We start from the raw sequence: 20,256 nt of genomic DNA on the forward strand, positions 1-20,256 counted from the left end.
CTCTGTTAAATGCATTCTGTAATGAACTGTAATGAACTCCAATGTCATGCTACATGAGCTGCAATGTCATGTTTCATGAATTGCAATGTAATGTTATATGACTTATTTTATCCTGTTATTTCTGTTAACTGTATTGTCCTATTAACTCTGTTAAATGCATTATGTTTCATTTATGCAATGTCATGCTTATGAACTGCAATGAACTGCAATGTCATGCTACATGATCTGCAATGAACTGTAATGAATTGCAATGTAATGTTACTTGAACTATTTTGTCATGTTAGGTGAACAACAATGTCATGTTATCTTAAATGCACTGTCCTGTTATTTTCTTAATTGTATTGTCATGTTTTATGAACTGCAATGTCTTGTTAGGTGAATAACAATATCATTTAACTGAACTGTCCTGTTATTTTTCTTAACTGCATTGTCATGTTTCATTTCTGCAATGCCATGTTTCATGACTGAAATGTCATGTTACTTGAACTACTTTGTCATGTTACTTGAACTACTTTATCATGTTAGTGAATAACAATGTCATGTTATTTTAACTTCATTGCCCTGTTATTTTATTTTAATTGTATTGTCTTGTAATTAAATTCATTTGTCATATTTTTTTGTAGTGCGAATAAAAAAAAAGGAAAGCAGTTTCACCACCTCCACCTCCCGCATCTTCCATGAATAAAAAAAAGGAAAGCAATTTCTCCACATCCACCTCCCGCTTCTTCTATGAAGCTAAAAACAAGGAAAAATACAATTTTTAACACCAGAACCTCGCCTAATGGTCTGTTCAATCTCGTTCGAGAACTCTCAGATGTTCAGAAAAAAGCCGTAAGAGAAATTGGATTCGGCTCCTTACTCTCTTTGGGAATATCTAGATGCAACTTCAAATTATCCCGTTACTTGGTGAAGAATTTCAATGTTAGAAGAAGTGTTGTTCTCCTCAACAATGGGGAGCTATTAAAAATTGATGAAGAAGATGTCCAATGCATTCTGGACCTTCCAAGAGGTGATATTGAAATGACTGAATCTACTGGGAAGAAATCGGATGGAGCCCAATACATATCTATGCTGCAGGATTGGAGGAGGAGGTGGGGTGAAAATGAAAATAAAGGAGCTCCTAACACTCTCTCAATGACCGACAAAATTTTATCAAACACCAATGCAGATGACAATTTCAAGCGTGACTTTGTCATCTATGTCGTCTCGAGCTTCTTATGGACAACACAAAATCCACAGTGCAGGTAAACAACAATCTTATACTTAAGAATGAATAATGTTATGTATTGCATTGTTATTAATTTTGCTTATATTTTGAAAATTGCAGGTTCAAAATTTTAAAATTTTTGATGGATGTTAACAAGATAAAACAAATGAATTGGTGTAAATTCGCGCTGAATGAATTACTCGAGAGTGTCGAGAAATGGCAGTTAAACGAAGAATCATATTTCCACGGACCACTAAGTTTTCTAATGGTAATTTATTTCTAACTTTCATTTTGGACTCCTTCTATCATTTCTGGAATGACACGTTTCATGAACTATAATGTCACGTTTCATTTCTGTAAGGTCATGTTAAATGAACTACAATGTCATGTTATATGAACTACAATGTCATGTTACACGAACTACAATGTCATGTTAAATGAACTATAATGTCATGTTACTTTTCTACAATGTCATAACATATTAACTGCATTGTCGTGTCTTTGTTTCAGTTGTGCTACCTGGACAGGGTATTAGATTATAGTACAAGAAGTAAATTCAAGAGACAGTTCCCTATCTTGTCATGTTGGGATGACAAGATGGTATCTGAAAGAGTACAAAAAGAAGAGGAACATGGGGGATTCGGCCAAGGGAGGGTTGTTGATAGGATTCAGTTACCTATAGTGGAGAATGTGCATGATGTGGAGAATGAAGCTGATTCGGAGAATGTGGAGAATTCAAGTGTTGATGCTTGGAAGAATGTGCATGATACAATTAAGAACTTAACAAAGATCTCAACATGCAATTCTTCAAATGTTCAATCCATACATTCAATACTTCAAATATTGAATGCATACATACAAAATCCAAGCGCTCACAATGATGGTGGAAGTGACAAGCCTGAGCATGAGCCTGAGCTTGAGGCTGAACATGAGCCTGAGCATGAGCCTGAACCCCCATCCACTGCGTTATCAATCCCCATGGAAATAATACAAGCTATACCGTTGAAGAAGAGAACTCCCCGTCTAAGGAGGAAACCTTTGAAGTTGAGAACTCCAGTGGCGAATGATGTTGTTAAGAAGGTGGCGAAAGATGTTCTTAAGCCGGCGACAAAAGATTTTGTTAAGACTATGGCAAAAAATGTTGTTAAACCGGTGGATGAGATCCTATACTCAAGCAATTATATAAGCCTACCACGTAGTGTTTTGCAGTCGATGAAGAATGGCCACTGGCTTGACACAAATATCATCGACGTTTGGGCAATGGAAATGAATACCGTTGCACAATACGAAGCCACTGGCTCAATATATGGTTGTGCTCAAGGTAGACACTAGTAATCTCAAATTCACACTCATTCCTAACAGCAACGTTAATCTTAGCCTTACAATTCGTCTTGATGGAAGGTCTAAGTTGTAAAATATTTTTCCCTTTTGAAGTAAATACACCATTTTTAGCACATGCAATGGAGAACCACTTTTGCTTTCTATCTTGCCCATTTCTTGCTCCTAACTTACAAATGCCAAAACCCTTTGATTGTGCGTAAGCATTATAATACTCACGAAGTTCATTTTCAGAATCAAAAGTCATGCCAACAATGGAGATTTGAACATTGGTAGGGGATGATGATGGTTCACCCATGAAGCTGAAGAATAAGAGAGAAATTTCAGTATTAAAAACATGACATGACATTGCAGTGTTAAAAACATAACATTGCGGTTGAAAGAACATGACATTGCATTTGAAAGAACATGACATTACAGTTGAAAGTGTAATGTAACCGAAATTCAAAATACAAAAAATGAAAAAATATTAAAAATGAAAATTGTCAATTTTAATGTTGTATTAAGCTTGAATGTCATGTTTTGAAATAATAAACATGACATTCAATTTTTTTAAAATGGACTGCAGTTTAATAGACATTTTATTTTAGTGTAAAACATGACATGACATTGTAGTGTTAAAAACATAGCATTATAGTTGAAAGAACATGACATTGTAGTTAAAAGAACATGACATTTCAGTTATATATAGTTTATGAACAAAACTAAATACAGTTCATTTCTCTTATTAAAAACAGAGAAAATAACGACATTACAATATTTTCTTGAACAATTAATAATGATACTTGGACAAACCTCTCTACATTCAGGGGTTACAAACTGGAAGCGGGAGATAGGGAGCGGACAACCGAATGGAGGGAGGTCGGAAATCGTAGTCGATGGAGAACGGACGGAGGTCAGAAATCGGACAGAAATTTCAGACGATGAAGGCGCTAGAGAGCGGACAACCGAAGATGAGAATGGAGAGAGGTCGAAAATCGTATTCGACGGAGAACGGACGGAGATCAGAAATTGGACGGAAATCGTAGACGATGAAGGCGCTGGAGTTTGTAGAATCATTAGATGATGATCTTGAGTGAGAGAGTGAGCGGTGAGATGAGCGGTAAATGTGAAATTAATGGCGGGCTTCTAGGAGCTTCTGGGTTAATATTTTTTTTTATTTTTTTTTGGCCTACCTACGTGGCCGGCCACGTAGACAGTCGCTGGGAGAATCGCTCTCCCAGTAGCTGTCTGTATCATTTCTCATATAATATTGAGTAAAAACCCTAATAATATCAGAAAATGGTTAGAATTTAAAAATAATTCCAAACAGGACCTTAGCCAAAATATTGGTTTAGGAAATATCCCAAAAATATTTACATATCATTTTCTAATCTTTCGGTATTATTTGAAAATGAATTAGGGTTTCAAAATTACAAAAATAATTTTGGATTTTGAAAAGTGAAACCAAACAGGCCTTAGGACCGGAGACCTAGGATTTGGGTTCTATTTTGGTGATTTGGGCTTGGTCTAGACCGGGGTGGTCTAGACTAGGGCTCGGGAGCATAGGTCAAGGGACCGAAGGGCTCGGTCTTGGGTTTAGGGGCTTGGTCTTGGGTTCGAGAGGCTCTTGGATTGCTCGGTTGAGGGACCGGAGGCCCGGTCCTAGGTCTAGGTTTCTTCAGTCGTGGACTTGAGAGGCTCGATCCCAAGGTAGACTTCTCGGTCCAATGTTAGAAACATCGGTCGGATTCATCGGTCCTTACTCAAGAACACCGGTCTCAAGTCTCAATCCTAACTCAAGAACATCGATCATCGATCTTGGTCCTAACTCAAGAACACTGATCCTCGGTCTTAGTCTTGACTCAAGAACATCGGTCCTTGGTCTTGGTCCAAACCAAAGATTCTCGGTCATGTTTCTTGGTCCTAGTCCTAGAACCGAGTGTTCTTCATTCGGTATGAAGAAATTGCAGGTCTCATAACTTTTGATTTAGATCATGGAATCACGATTTGTAAGTTGTAGATGATTCATATGACTATGACGAACAAAAGCCCTAACCTTAATCACGATCATTCAATCCTTACAAAGATCAATTTTTAAAAACTATTTTTATGTTAAAATTTGGGATTTTTCAAATTAGTCCATTTCAATGTCTGATTTTTATTCCATTAGCTTTGAAATGATGAATATAATAGAACACAATCAAAATAAGAACATCAAATCATCAATATAACAATTTTTTAAGATGAAATTTAAACTCAAAAATTTCAAAAATACAGTTTGATCAAACATGATTGAAATGATGTTATAGTCATCTAAAAATCATACTAACATGTTAGACAACTATTTAAATTAAAATTCAAACTTAAAAGCTCAAAAACATCAATTTCAAAAACTCAGTTTACTTAACTATTGGAGGAAAGAGTGTAGATTTTCAAACTAATTTTTCAAAATTTTTGTTTTAGGTTATTTGATCAATTCTCTTTCAACAAAAGTTCATGTATGATATAAAGAGTGATTTTAAACAAAGAACACACATAATTAGGCCCTAGAACAGATCAAACGGATCAAACTTGAAAATTTTGAAAAAAAAATCAAATTTTCAATCATAAATCGATATACAAAGGATCTGGAAGCATACCAACAGTTGGAGAACACTCCTTGAATGTGTTGGAAGCTTTCCCGAAGCCTAGATCGAAACTTGAATCGTCAGAGCAAGTTTTCAAAAAAAAAAGTTCGCCAAAACATCTAAGGAGTATTTATAGCAAGTTAGATCGGTCGATGTGATCGAATTTCACTTCAATTTCGCTTCTGAATTTCTTATCCCTAATTCTATCAAAATTGTGGCAGCCTAGATCTAGGGTAGGATAAAATCAATAGGTATATGATTGTGCTAGCGAGGATAAGGCGAACACGTGAGTGGAAAAATTAGGGGATAAGTATCGACGGAGCTGGACCTTCTGGAAGAAACACCGGTGAGGGTCGCTTTTCGACGAGCGTCCCTACTCAATGAAGAAGACGAGTTGAAACGACATTGTTTCGTGGTGCCGTTAGGCGTTCCGTCCGCGTTTGGTGATCTTAGCTAACGGGGTTAGTTCATCCCATTAGTTGATCTGGTGGAGCGAGTGCACGCTGGCTTTGTTACATTAGGTTGTGTAGCGCGTTCATGAGCGCTGGATGAAAATTCAACATTGATCCGATGACTGCAAATTCTTCTGCAACCTATTAAACATAATTTCGGCTACACCAGATTATCAATTTTTTTTATTTATAAAAGGGTTATTTGAAATTGAATTCTAATACCCTTTTGCGCTTTTCTTAACCAATATTTCCACGAAACATATTTCTAGAAACATAATAAAAGTTATGTTCATATTTTTTTGTATTTTTTGGGAATTTTGGGTATTTATGTAATTGTTTTTAAGACATAAACTACACATAATTTATGATTAAATTCTAATTAAATAGTTTAAATCCCTTCCTGGACTTAATTTGGGTAGAATAAATATAATATTTTAACTTCAAATTTATATTTTATTATTATTTATTTAATTTTCCTATTTAAAATTTAATTATCATAATAATTAATATTAACTTGATTTTTAATCTCTTTTTTGAATTATTTTGAATTTAAAAATTCAAAACATTATTTTAATACTATTAAAATTAAATAATAATATAATTGATAAAATATGATATGTCAAAAATTTCATTTAAATACATGCATACACAACTATTTTTTTTATAATGTATAAGTATTTTATTTTAAAATAATTAAATTATTATAATATTTAAATTAATAAATAGTAGTTTGTTTAATAATGAATTTAAAAATTTATTCAAAATTGAGTCATTAGTCTCTCACATATTTGAAGAGCTACAATTTAAAAATAATTTAAATTTATAAAAATGCTTATTTTTCTCTTCAAGAAGCTCATCAATAATGTTGTATATATTTTTGTAAGATAAAGAAAATTGTTAAATTATTTTTCACATTTATACAAATTATTTATGAGGTGGATTTATTAGTCATGTTTTTATGGACCAAACTTAGTTAAGAACAAAACCTTATTAAATGTTCATATTGTTTCTTACTTAGGCCAAACATGATGCATTTAAAATGCACATTGGATTAACTTTTCAAATTTATGAATGATAAGTTAAGAATGCATGTCTCATATTGAATGACAACATAAACAATCAATAACTTTTATACGTTTGTTGATTGTAGAAAAATATTTAATGAGTACATATTTTATACGTTAGATTTTATTGTTCGGATAAATGACTAAGAAAATAACATTTTGATCGCATTTGAATAAGACAAGGAGCAAAATGCATGTTGATGAAAAAAGGCAAATAATAATGTTCACTTTCAAATCATTTAAGAAAAAAACCCAGATATCTTGTTATTTTTAATATAACATGATAATAATTAACCTTACAATTAAAAAAAAATGCCCAAAAGTATCATTGAAACACAAGAACTTAGACCGTTCATTTCTCGTTTTTGTCTCAAATATTCTTTTTTGAACTGAGATGGGCTACCTTAACCCATGGTCTTGTTGGACTTATCAGTGTCGGCCCTGAATATTATATTTTTTTTTATGAATAATTTATGTTCACTAACAACAATTTGACAATCATAATTGACCAATTAATCTTATCATCATTAGTTTGAAGGACAAAAACTATTTTGATTCATGCATAAAAAGAAAAAGATATGAGATGCATCTAGAAATCCCCTATGTAACCATGTTCTCTATATATGTTAAGCATTTGGACTATATTTCCATAACTAAAACTCTTTGACCTCTCTTACAAATCCTTGTTGCCTTCTTTCAATACAATAGAATCATCCATATTTTATTTGTCATTCACAAAAACATTGCTATCTCATTTCACATTTAAAATAAGCACTTGTTAAATATTTTTTTTAGACGGAACAAACATAATTAGTTATTGGTAGAACATAAATTATTCATAAAAAAACATATAATATTTAGGGCCGACACTGATAAGTCCAACAAGACCATGAGTTAGGGTAGCCCACCTCAGTTCCAAAAAAGAATATTTGAGACAAAAACGAGAAAGGAACTGTCTAAGTTCTTTTTATAGAGTAGCCCATTTATTAAATAAATTAAAAGTTTTTAACTCTTAATCAAATTTATTATGTTTTTAATAAAAAAAAAGTGTTTTTAAAAGTGATTCATGGTGGAATTTTTTATTTATTAAGTTATGAGTTAAAATTTTACTTAAAAACATGTTTTTTTAATAATTTTTTAAACTAAAATGAAGATAGAAAAAAAAATTATATTTCCTCACATCCATTACTTATAATAATGATGTTTAACCTATCAATTGATATATGCACACAAATATTATTTATGAAATTATAGTTGGGAGATAATGTTTTCTTTTATTAACTCACATTCTCAATATAAGTAAAATTTTCTATATCTATTTTCAATTTAATTATTGTACTTTTATGTGAGAAGTGGTATTTATTTTTACTCTTATACTTAACTTCTCAAAAATAAAAATTAATAAACCAATTTTTTTTATACAATTGTTAATCTTATTTCCCATTTTAGTAAGATTGTCATAAAAAATCATTAATATGTATTTGAAACATTTTTTTTCTTTACATGACTAATTTTATTTCTATAAGTAAAATGTACCACTCAAACAAAAGTATTAACAAAATAAAATCAAAATCAATAATTTGTAAAATTCATAACTCTTTAAAGTTTGTATGATTTATTAATGTTTTAAATGAATTAATTTTGATGAACAAATTTAAACATTGATAAACTAATTTAGAACATAGGCCAAAAGCAGCAGCCCATGCCTTAATTTCCCTCTTTGGCGCTAGCTAGGGTTTATCATCATTTGAAAACGAGATCAAGGAGTTAATTGGTCTGTCTTCTACAGTGTAGGAAGGAGAGACCGCGGTACGTCGATAAGAACTAGGTCCGCCCTCATTCTCCATTTATACAATTCTCTGCATCGCTATTAAGAATTTCCTCATTTGAATGAAATGATGGGTGGACCTCTATCCGACGATACAGACGCTACATCGATCTCTTCTTCGCGAACTCAATTCCATCATAGGTGAGACTCAATTCCTTACTTTCTTTTACAAGATGAATGCTTTAAGGTATCTAGATCGGGATTTAATGATACATCTATTGTCACTCAGCTTATCTAGAAATCTTTCTTGTTTCAACTTCAATCTCACTTCCATGCATGATCCCTTTTCATATGTCAATTAAATTGTCTGCATTTTGAGCTGAACTATCTTGGGTTTGCTATGTAATTTGAGAAAGAATCTTACTATTTAATGCTGCATGATCTGGATGGATGTCTCTTTAACTTTTGATAACTTATTACTGTTTTCTTATAATGTGTTGTTAATTCATTTAGAGAAAGAAATGTGTTCTCTTTGTTGTTACGGAGAGAGATATCTCCTCGAACAAAAAGTTGTCCAAAATGGAACTATGGTGAAGCTCCTAAAAAGAATGTTATGGCTTCCTTTGGACCACGAAGTGAAGCTGTGATGGATGCAAGGCGAGGTCTTTTATCATGGTAATTGTATAAACTTTCTTTCTTTCTTTTTCTAATCTCTTGTATTAGCATGCCAATGTTTTTGCCTTTTGTTGTTGAATACTACTAGGGTTGAGGCGGATTCATTACAACATTTGTCAGCTAAATATTGTCCACTGTTCCCTCCTCCTAGATCAACTATTGCAGCCTCGTTTAGTCTTGATGGGAAAAGACTTGCTTCTACTCAGTAAGTTCAATCTCTGTGGTTGTTGTTTTCTTGACAATATGATAATTTTTTATTCTTGTTGACGATTTTTCCCTTGATGCTTTAGTGGTGATCACACTGTAAAGATAATTGATTGTCAAACAAGAAGATGTTTAAAGGTGCTGAGTGGCCACAGAAGAACTCCTTGGGTGGTATGTACCATTTTCTATTTATAAATGATTGGTATAAACTCTATTCTAGTGATGATGTTTCTGCCAGAAGGTTTTGTCAAGCCAGCAGAAATTCTTAGAATGGTTTATGAATGTTTATTGACTCTATTAGGAAATTGTTGTCTCTTTCCTGGTTTATTGAATGCAATAGGATGCACAATGCACAAGAATAAGTTTACTTTAGTGCCTCCAATGTTCACTCAAACTTTTTTGCAGCTACACTGTTTCAGGCTGAAAAGGTAGAATAATTGAAGACCCTAAAATATTTAGATTAGAATCAAAAGACAAATCACCCTTTATACTTCCAAATGATTTAGTATTCACTTTCTATTTGGCATGAATTTCTAATTACTGAAGAATATGGAAGAGGAAGGGCATCTCTGTATAGAAGAATTAAATCTTAATTTCAGTGAAGATGATTGGTGAACTATGCTTTGATTGCCATATTATATGCTAAAATTTCCTAGGCCTTTAAGTGTAACATCTCAAACATATTTTTAATTTTACAAAGTTATGTATTTGGTCCGAAGAAGATTTCCTGACAATACTCAGGACTGTTAGTCATGTTTGTATCTTTTATCAAGTTAGTCATGTTTGTATATTTTGTAAGATTGATCTTATGGTGCATTTCTTGTTCTTCCTCTCCAGGTTAGATTCCATCCGCATGAAGAAATACTTGCAAGCGGTAGCTTGGATCACGAGGTTCGCTTGTGGCATGCAATCACCTCAGAATGCATAGAGTCTCGTGATTTTTGTAATTCCTATTCACAAACACTTAAATTATTTTCTTCTTTAACATCTTTTATTGGCACTTCTTAAAAGGAAAGGAAAAATCCTTTATTTTGAAATGTTTTGATATATCATATGATTATTTTAGTTTGGTTTCTTACTAGTTTTTTACCGAATTGATTTCAATAGGTTTCCTTACTCATAAAGGAAAAAACCACAAAAAAATATTTTGTTTTATGACTATTCCATGTGTCTGCTTTATATCGAGTGATCATTTTGAGGGAATTTCAGTTCTAGAGAAAGGTGGTTCCTGAGTTAGAATTTTTTGTCGCGGGAGATGCATTGTTGAATGTCTCTAGGTCTAGGATGAATATTTCAATAATGAAACAAGAGGGGTATAAGTCAGAAAAATCAGTGGGGCTAGAATTTTCATCAAGAGTACGTTTAACATTGTATTTGGTGACTTAAACTGCATTCTGGTTTCAGACCGCCCTGTTGCTTCAATTGCATTTCACGCTGAAGGAGAAGTACTTGCTGTAGCTTCAGGTCACAAGGTGCTTATTGTTGACCTCTCTGACACTACTTTAATCTATTGCACATAATTTTTGCTAATTATTTAGTATTTCCAAGTCTTAGTTCTCAAGATTGTTAACTTTGTCTGATCCTATGTCAGCTGTACATGTGGATTTACAATGGGAAGGGGGATGATTCCATACCAACCATTGTATTGAAGACGAGACGCTCCCTTAGGGCTGTGCACTTTCATCCTCATGGAGCTCCTTTGTTGTTAACTGCTGAAGTGATCTTCTATTTTTATGTTTTTATTGGTTATGTGCTCTCACCATCATGTTGAGTGAATTACTTCTGACATTTGCAGGTCAATGACCTTGACTCTTCAGATTCATCATTAACAAAGGCAACCTCTTCTGGGTCTGTGCACAATCCTCCTCCTTCTGTTTATGTGACAAATGTGCATCCAAATGATAATATTGATGCGACTCCGGACTCATCTTTGATGGATTTTCCATTCATGTACATCCCTTTCTTAGGGAGAGAGCATTTTAGGTCAGAAGAGGGATATGTATCCACAGAGTTACCTTCTGCTGGAGCTCCTAGCTTCCTAAGTAGGACAGATGGCACTTTAGGTAATTTTTGTCCTCGCATCCCAGGTGCTGATAACAGTGAGGCTTTGGATATGCAACTGGCAGAACAGCCTGGTCAAATAACTGTGTCAACCAATCATGAGGCAGATAGAGTTCCCAACATATCAAGAGAGCAAGAGATTCTGCTTTCTCGAAATCCAACATGCTGGGAGTTACCATTTCTGCAGGGTTGGTTAGTGGGTCAAAGTCAAGCCAGCATGCCTTCAGGGTCTTCCCCACAGGATTCTCATGGATTTCTTGCAGCTGATTTTCCTGCTTGTTATAGGAGTATTCCGATTGCCCCTTTCTCAGTGTCATTGTTGTCAGAAACGAATCTGTCCATATTAATGGCAGAATCTCATCGGTTTTCTCGCTCAACACAACCCCTTTTAATCCCTACCCCAAGTTTTACGCAGACAACTGATTCAGATACTTCACATGACATAAACCGTTCTCTCTTGCTTAGAATCCAATCAGAAGTTGCAGCTTCTCTGGCTGCCACAGGTGCTGCTGAGCTACCGTGCACAGTGAAGTTAAAACTATGGTGTCATAATGTCAAAAGTCCTCGTGAAATTCTGGATTCCAAGAAATGTCGCCTAAGCATACCACATGTTGTCCTTTGCAGGTGGGCTTGAACCATGAAGTATTTTACTCCTTTGTCATGTTTTTGTCATTGGTGCTATTTAACAGTTTCTCTTGATTTACTTAGTAAAATGCTACTTTGAACTATTACCAAAATCTAGATAAGGTCTAGTTTTCCTTCAATTAGTGCAACTATTTTAATTGGAAATTTATTAGAATGACACATGAGTTCTTTTAGCTATTGGTTTTATTTGGAATCCACACCTAAATGTGTGATTATCAGATTCTGATGTCATCTTCTTATAATTATATATTGATTGCCATTGCAGTGAGATGGGGGCCCATTTTTCTCCTTGTGGAAGACTTTTGGCTGCATGTGTCGCTTGTGTGCCTTCAAATGTAGATAGTGATCCAAGTTTATTGACACAATTGCCTCAAGATGTCTTGGGAGCTCAATCATCCCCAACTCGGCACCCTATTTCTGCACGCGAGATCATGTATGAGCTTCGTGTATATTCTCTTGCAGAGGCGACGTAAGATTCAACCACTCTTTTTGTAGATATATATTTAGGCATATTTTTCTTGCCAATTTATGACTTATTCCTCTTCTGCTATTTCCTGCTAGTTTACTTTAAAAAAAATTCCTTATGCAGGTTTGGTTTGGTTTTGGCATCAAGGGCAATTAAATCTGCTCATTGTTTGACATCTATTCAGGTAGGTGACTCTTATGAGCTATTATGAATATTGTCTTTGCCTCCTTATCTATATCTTAGCTTAATGGTTCCAGCAGATCTTAGCTGTTGTCAATGATAGCCTAATGCTCTGTTGCTTGAGAGTGGCTGTGTATGACATCCTTATCTATGGCCTACATTTAGCTTAATCTATTATTCTGTGACCCGAACTCTTCACTTTCTTTCCTTGATATTGTGTGATTAGTAATAAGGCATTTCCCGAGGAACATAAAAATAATAGAGAATTCTATTTGCCCCTCAAACTTTTTTTTTTAAAATGACCCTTAAACATAACCTCGTTGGATTTTGCCCCTTGTACATTTGAAACCTTCTAATTTTACCCCAAAGTAACAGAACTGGAAGTAGTGTCAATCTTTTGAAGTTTGACCAGTTGGCAGCCGGTTAAATGCCATTTGTGGTGGTCCGTTAGTTTGGGGTTAAAGTCAAAAGATTTCAAAAGCTTGAGGGGTAAACTCAAAATTGAGTACAAATTTTTGGTGTGTGTGGGGAGAGTGGCAAAACAACTATTATCTCTAATAACAATCTTACATGATGTTTTTTTTGTACTTCATATCTGACATTGTCTTTTGCTGCATTCTGCAGTTCTCTCCTACGTCTGAGCATATATTGCTTGCATATGGACGACGTCATAGTTCGCTTCTTAAAAGCATTATTATTAGTGGAGACACTTCTCTATCGGTTTACACAGTTTTGGAGGTAAGCAAATCCTGTAATTTACTGCCTTGCTAATTTGAAATCACCAAAGGTGCATATCATTAACCAGAGTTGTCTTTGTATCCTTCTTATTTGTGCATAAATTAACTATCTCATATGTATATTTTATTAAGACTTTAGGCGTTCAAACATTACAAAAAAGGGGGAGATATCTCAAAAACAAAGAAAGAAACAAAAACAAAACTGTCTGCCACTTTAGCCTCTTTATTAGAGATCTCGAAAGGGTCCCAATGATTCTGACAGTTTTACGCTTGGGTGCCAAGTGGATGCCATGGATCATACTAGAAATCAATCTTCTTTCCGTTTTCTACCGTGAAGGAGAGTAGGGTTGAAGGGCCTCCCAAGTTTTAGTGATTTCGTTCCAAGACACTTTTACCCCAATAGTATGGCCATTCACTCTTGTGAGATGATAGTATGGAGGTCGCAGAAGAGTGTTGACATTTATGAGTTGCCAGTTGAGCCTCAAATTATGAGGAGATGCTTATAGAAAGGAAATATGGTCAATTAATTGATTGATTGTATGTGGTCAGCCATTAGCAGTGCTTGTATACTTGTGTGGGTTTCTAGAGCGAGATTGGTGAGGAATAAAACTTTTCAATTTTTTCTATATTAAATTGAGTGAAGTTACACGTGCTTTTATAGAAACAAAAATAAGTAAGTGTTAAACAACTATTACTCCATGGCTTTAGTTGGTTCCACTAATTACTAACCATTACTTAATTACTAGTCTAGATTGACTATTTTCACCAATTTATTGGTGTGACTTGGACCACATATTTGTTATATTGGATAGACTTCAGTTTTTGTGCCGTGGATAGAATATAGTCAAAAGTAAATGTTTTTTTTTGCTAAGAAAATTACATGGTTAGATGTGACATTATCTGGTCTGTTTTTTTTTTTAAATTTATTTTTCATTGATCCAATTCATCACAAAAGTTAGCATGAATTTGACAAAAACGAAGAAAACATAAGAAAATCTCAAAGCAAAGAAAAATACTACAAAACACAAAGCTCCATACGAGGAAAAGAGTTGAGATCGACTTGAAGCTATCCTTGACGGGTGAACACAAACATAGTCAGACCTTGTTATTTTCCATCCTAGTTTCTATAGAGTATGTGCTTCTCTTTATCAAATTTTTAGCAATCTTAGCTTCCTTTTTTTCAGTTATCTAGTTTGTCTCTTAGTACTTCAGATATGCTTTCTCTTTGGCTTATTGCTTGGTTACAACTGGAGATAGTTTTGACAGGTTGATGTTAGTAAAACAGATACTGAGACATAAGTTTAGCTATGAGGTTTCTTTGACTGTATTATCACTTTGTCGTCCTTCCCAAGATTGTTTATTTTATCCATTGTTACAGGTTTATAGAGTTTCAGATATGAAACTTGTGAGTATGCTTCCAAGTGTGGACGATGAGGTCAATGTGGCGTCCTTTCACCCTTCGGCTGGTGGAGGCATTGTATATGGTACCAAGGTATGACATTTACTTTCAAGGAAAGTAGAATTCATTCATTCTTCTTCTTCTTCTTCCATTTTTTACCTAGGAATCCTAGATAACTTCTATTGTTTTTTGCAGGAAGGAAGACTCGGAATCTTGCGTTATGATCGTTCTGTCAATTTGACATAGTTTTCCTGAGACTTATTAATGCATACAAGTTCAAAGGTTCAAGACACCTCCATCTTTTGTCCTCCTACATCCACAAACATCGGATAGATAGACATTTCATCTCTTCTTAGAACCTTAGGGTGTGTTTGTTTGCCAGATAAGTTATTTGTGGGATCATTTATCTAGTATTTGGTTGAATCACTACTTAATATTTTGAATGTCCCTTGCGTTTTTGTTTTGTAATGAAAAGTTGACATTTTTCAAAAATAAAATACTTATCCTTTAGTTAGGAGTTTTAGTGCTAAGATATTATTGTCCTTAAAGTAGGAAATTGATATTATGAGAACTATACGTATACAATATGTAATCTAGGTTTGACAGTACCTTAGTAACTGCCGATAAGATGAGAGATTAGAGGAGTAGAGAATGAGAATAACTACAGATCTGCAATTGATAGGAAGAAGAGATTGAATTAGAAGAGATACAAAATGAGAATAGGAAGAGTTAATCAGGGTTACCTGAAGAGTCATTCATCAGTAGTCGTTTCTATTCCAGTTTAGCAAGTATTTAAGGCAGAATTATTCACTCCTCTGCAGGACCCTCTAACTGCCTTTGCCAGCTGGCCTTACCAGCTGTTACTGCCCTTCTGTTATAACTTATGCAGTTACTCAACTGCTACAAGAACTTTCATATGCTGTGTAACAGTTTATTCTCACTAAAAAACCTGCTGTCTGTGTAACAGCTTATTCCAGACTAAAAAACCTGTTGTGTGAATACAACTTATTAACAACGAAATTACCGAACCTGCCGACTTTGTTAACAATCCGTCGACTTATTAAGGGTTAGAAAACCTAACCCTAAAATCCTCTCGTAACATTAGCTTCCCCATCAACACTTGTTCGCCCACGAAAAAGTTGATTGAAAGAAGCTGTGTCTCCCACCGTCAACACAAATTGAGGATACTTTGTCATCAACCATGACTCTTCCTCCCAGCTAGCATCATCATCTGAAGCGTTAGACCACCTGATCAGGAATTGTCCCATACTGACTCCATCCTTCCAAACAATTCTCTCATCTAGAATTGTCACTGGTTCCACAAGACTGTCCTCTTGTAGGATAGGAATATGAGGATTGACTACTGCATTTCCCACCTTTTTCTTTAGCTGAGAAATGTGAATAACATTGTGCATTTTTGCTGTAGACGGAATGTCAATCTTGTAAGCCACCTTCCCCACCCTTTCCATTATTTGAAAGGGTCCATAGAACTTAGGGCTGAGTTTATGCATTTTTTTCCTTTCACCGAAGATTGTCTTTATGGTTGTAGCTTAACAAACACCCAATCCCCCACTTGGTAAACACAGTCGACCCTTCTCTTGTCTGATTGCTGCTTCATCCGATGTTGTGCCTGTTGGAGATTAAACTTCAAAAGTTTCAATGCCTCTTCCCTTGCCGACAAACTGCGGTCCACTGTCTCAATCCTTGAGTCCCCTGCTAAGTATGGATGATGAACTGGTGGAGGTTGACCATACACGATTTCATATGGTGAAGATAACGCTGCCGAGTGAAAGTTTGTGTTGTACCACCATTCAGCTAAAGGAAGCCACCTTACCCATGACTTAGGTTTTTGACCTGCCATACAACGCAAATAAGTTTCCAGGCTTCGATTAACCACTTCCGTCTGCCCATCGGTTTGTGGGTGATATGCTGATGACATGGCCTGCTCAATACCTTGCAATTTACACAATTCCTTCCAAAAAGTACTCACAAAGATTTTATCCCTGTCACCTACAATGGTCAGCGGCATTCCATGTAAACGAAATATATTATCCATGAACACTTGAGCAATATCACTAGCAGAAAATGGGTGTTTTAACCCAACAAAATGAGCCATCTTGGAGAGTCTGTCCACCACTACAAAAATAACAGAATACCCATTGGCTTTAGGCAGACCTTCAATGAAATCCATGAAAATATCACTCCAAATTGATGTAGGAATAGCCAAAGGTTGCAACAACCCTTTATACCCTTGATTCTCCCATTTCTTTTGCTGACAAATAACACCGTTTCTCACAAATTCTCTAACATCTCGTTCCATTCCCCTCCAAAAATACGCTTGACGCAGTTTCTGATATGTGACCATTACTCTTGAATGCCCGCCCACTGCTGAATTATGCATTGTTGAAATAACATAAATTCTCAAATCTCTATCACAACCCACCACCAAACGCCCTTCTTTACGCAGCTGACCTTTGATGAAGGAAAACTCTTTTACCCCTGACGGATTTGTCTCTAATGTTGAAATGATCTTCTTTAAGTTCAAATCTTGACTCCACGATTTCTCAATTTTTTCAATAAAACTGATGAAAATTCTGATATTGCTGAGCAAAATCCCTCTTCTGAAATTCTCGATAATAATGCATCTGCTGCCATATTTTCTTTGCCCTTCTTATATTGTACTGAAAAATCGAATCCCACCAATTTGTATAACCACTTCTCCTGACTCGGGTGTTTAATTTTCTGCTCCAATAGATGTTTAAGCGATTCGTGATCCGTTTTAATCACGAATGGTTTAAACTGTAAGTAACTCCTCCATTTCTTAATCGCATGTAACACTGCCAACATTTCTCGTTCATATGTTGATGAGGCTTGAAGTCTTGGCCTAACCCTTTGCTGATGAATGCAATAGGATGTCCTTGTTGTAATAAAACAGCCCCCACCCCTGTTTTACTTGCATCCGTCTCAATAACGAATTCTTCTTCGAAATTTGGCAACTTGAGCACCCCTCTGCAGGACCTTCTAACTGCCTTTGCCAGCTGGCAAGGCCAGCTGTTACTGCTCTTCTGTTATAACTAATGCAGTTACTCAACTGCTACAAGAACTTTCATATGCTGTGTAACAGCTTATTCTCACTAAAAAACCTGCTGTCTGTGTAACAGCTTATTCCAGACTAAAAAACCTGCTGTGTGAATACAACGAAATTACCGAAATTACCGAACCTGCCGACTTCGTTAACAATCCGTCGACTTATTAAGAGTTAAAAAACCTAACCCTAAAATCCTCTTGTAACAGAAATGTATTAGTCCTTGTTACTATATTTAAATACTCTATTATATAGACACAAATAAAAGAATTCACATTTTGAATAATTGATTTATTTCTTAATAGTTAATTAATATTGTGTGTTCAATAATGTTTTTATTCTACTTTAATAATTATAATGAATCAAAATTCTAGAATAGGATGTTTAATATTTGTACAATTTTATATATCTATTATCTTACATTAGGCAAAAATGAAAGTAAACTTGTAGACATAAGAGTTATTAAACAAATACCACTCTTGACAATATACAAAATATTTGATATATTAGTAGAAAACAATCACTGGTCAAAAAATCACTTTTAGTTACCCCAAAAAAGAAGTTATCAGCATTTATCAAATAATTGATCCAATCTGACAAATTATAACAGGACAAACAAACTTACCTTATTGTTTCCTATTGGCTGATTTGTATGTGTGACATGTTACAATTCTACAGTGTGACGTTTTGGTGTGTTTTTGTTCTACAGCTTTCTTATAATTTGCATATGGATATGGTAGTTTCACATAAATGATATGATATTATTGTTAATGATACTGCTATGTTATACTTATTATGTTTCTCTACAGGTACAGACTACAGTAGAGAAAAGTAAAAGATGTCAAATGCATTCTTGTTCAAACCTTTTTAGGTAACTTCTCTTGTAATCATGCCTATGATTGTGATCTGAGCTTTAGTATCTAATATTATAACATAGAGAATATGTCAGGCTATCTATTTCCATGATTTAGTTCATAGTTGAGAATGATCATAAATTTGTCCGGGCCTAAGAGGTTTATGTATACATTCCCTTGTATCTTTATTTCGATTCACCTTGTATATAAATATCACCGTGGTCTATATCTTTAGATATACCTTGCATTTGGAAGATAATAAATATGTAATTGGTGTGAATTTCTATTGTATTAAAATAACTAGTATAACTTTGAAATATGGTTAACTGTTGCCTTTGAAATATGCAAAATTTTCATAACAAAGAACTTAATGACTTCTATGCCCTAGAGTTTAAAATGAAATATCATCGGCTATCAGCTATTTTGAACCCTAAGCCTTAGGCCTTATTTAGTGTTTGGACTATAAACTTAAAACTTAAACTAGCTTTTGCTTTATGTATCAATTTGAATATGGAAGTTGGCTAAAACTGTTTCCGATTCTGTCATATTATCTTCTATCGAATGTCAATTTTGGGTGGTATTTTGACTCGTGAAATTCTATCTTCAGGAATCGGGGCACTCAATCATCCACGGTGACCAAATCCGGTTCCCCTTTCTTTATACTTTTTTTGTTCAGAATTCTGTTTCCTATATTATTGAATTCCATTGTTGAGCCAAAAAAAGTAATAAAAAAAATTCCTTGAATGTGTGGTTAAGTGAATGTCAAATGGGTGTTTACTCGTGAATTTTGAAGTTTGGTTGTTTTTACAGTTTGTTAATGGAACCTTATACTAAAAAAAATCTCAACAATTTTCTTTAGACAGAATGAACTTGTATGCCTCTTTCCCATTTGGGTCAAAATATGGAGCTATTGAAAATGAAATATCTAATTTGATAACAAATTTGTTGCATAATTTGTCATCTAGTTCTTCTTCTTCTTCAGAGCTGTCACAAGTATAAAGTAGATATATCCTTCACCATCAGAAAGCTGCTCCATATTTGTTGGTGTCATAACAGTATATTTGATGCAATGTAAAAACAGTTCATCTTCGATATCCAGGTTCAAATATGCTGTTTATCCAATCTTATGATTGTCAGCTCTTTGTAAGTTCCTCATATTAGATATTACCTGATATTGATTGAATGCCTCCATAAACAAAACAGTCCATACCTATCTATATTTTTACTTTTCTTCATTAGAAATCAAGCATTTCATTAGTAATTTAACACTAGCATGTGGGAATGCAATGCAACAAGAGAAAGATTGATCAAGTTTGAATAATTTGAAAGAAAAAGAGAATCAAATGATTATCTTAAGTGCTAATGAGGTTAAGGTTAGGGTTAGGGTTTAGTTAATTCTCCTAAAGAGAATATTATTTCAGTTCCTTATCTATATGGATTTTCTACTTTATTAGCTTGATTTATTAATGTAAATGTTTGGCCCTTGCCAATTCATTGCACTTGTGCAATGTT

At 34.3% G+C, this 20,256-nt stretch overlaps 1 protein-coding gene across 1 annotated transcript; it reads left to right on the forward strand.

Moving 5' to 3' along the window:
- Positions 1–8,395: 8,395 nt before the first annotated feature.
- LOC124911538 lies at positions 8,396–19,602 on the forward strand. Its single transcript, XM_047452038.1, has 15 exons — positions 8,396–8,639; positions 8,952–9,113; positions 9,202–9,318; positions 9,404–9,488; positions 10,155–10,260; positions 10,722–10,789; positions 10,909–11,034; positions 11,113–12,002; positions 12,289–12,492; positions 12,613–12,673; positions 13,294–13,407; positions 14,785–14,898; positions 15,001–15,087; positions 18,700–18,761; positions 19,352–19,602. Exons 1-13 carry the CDS (start codon positions 8,566–8,568, stop codon positions 15,049–15,051), a joined length of 2,172 nt encoding a protein of 723 aa, XP_047307994.1. The 5' UTR covers positions 8,396–8,565; the 3' UTR covers positions 15,052–15,087; positions 18,700–18,761; positions 19,352–19,602.
- The last annotated feature ends 654 nt before the right edge of the window (positions 19,603–20,256 follow it).

Source organism: Impatiens glandulifera, chromosome 8, assembly GCF_907164915.1.
Source record: "Impatiens glandulifera chromosome 8, dImpGla2.1, whole genome shotgun sequence".
Lineage (NCBI taxonomy): Eukaryota > Viridiplantae > Streptophyta > Magnoliopsida > Ericales > Balsaminaceae > Impatiens > Impatiens glandulifera.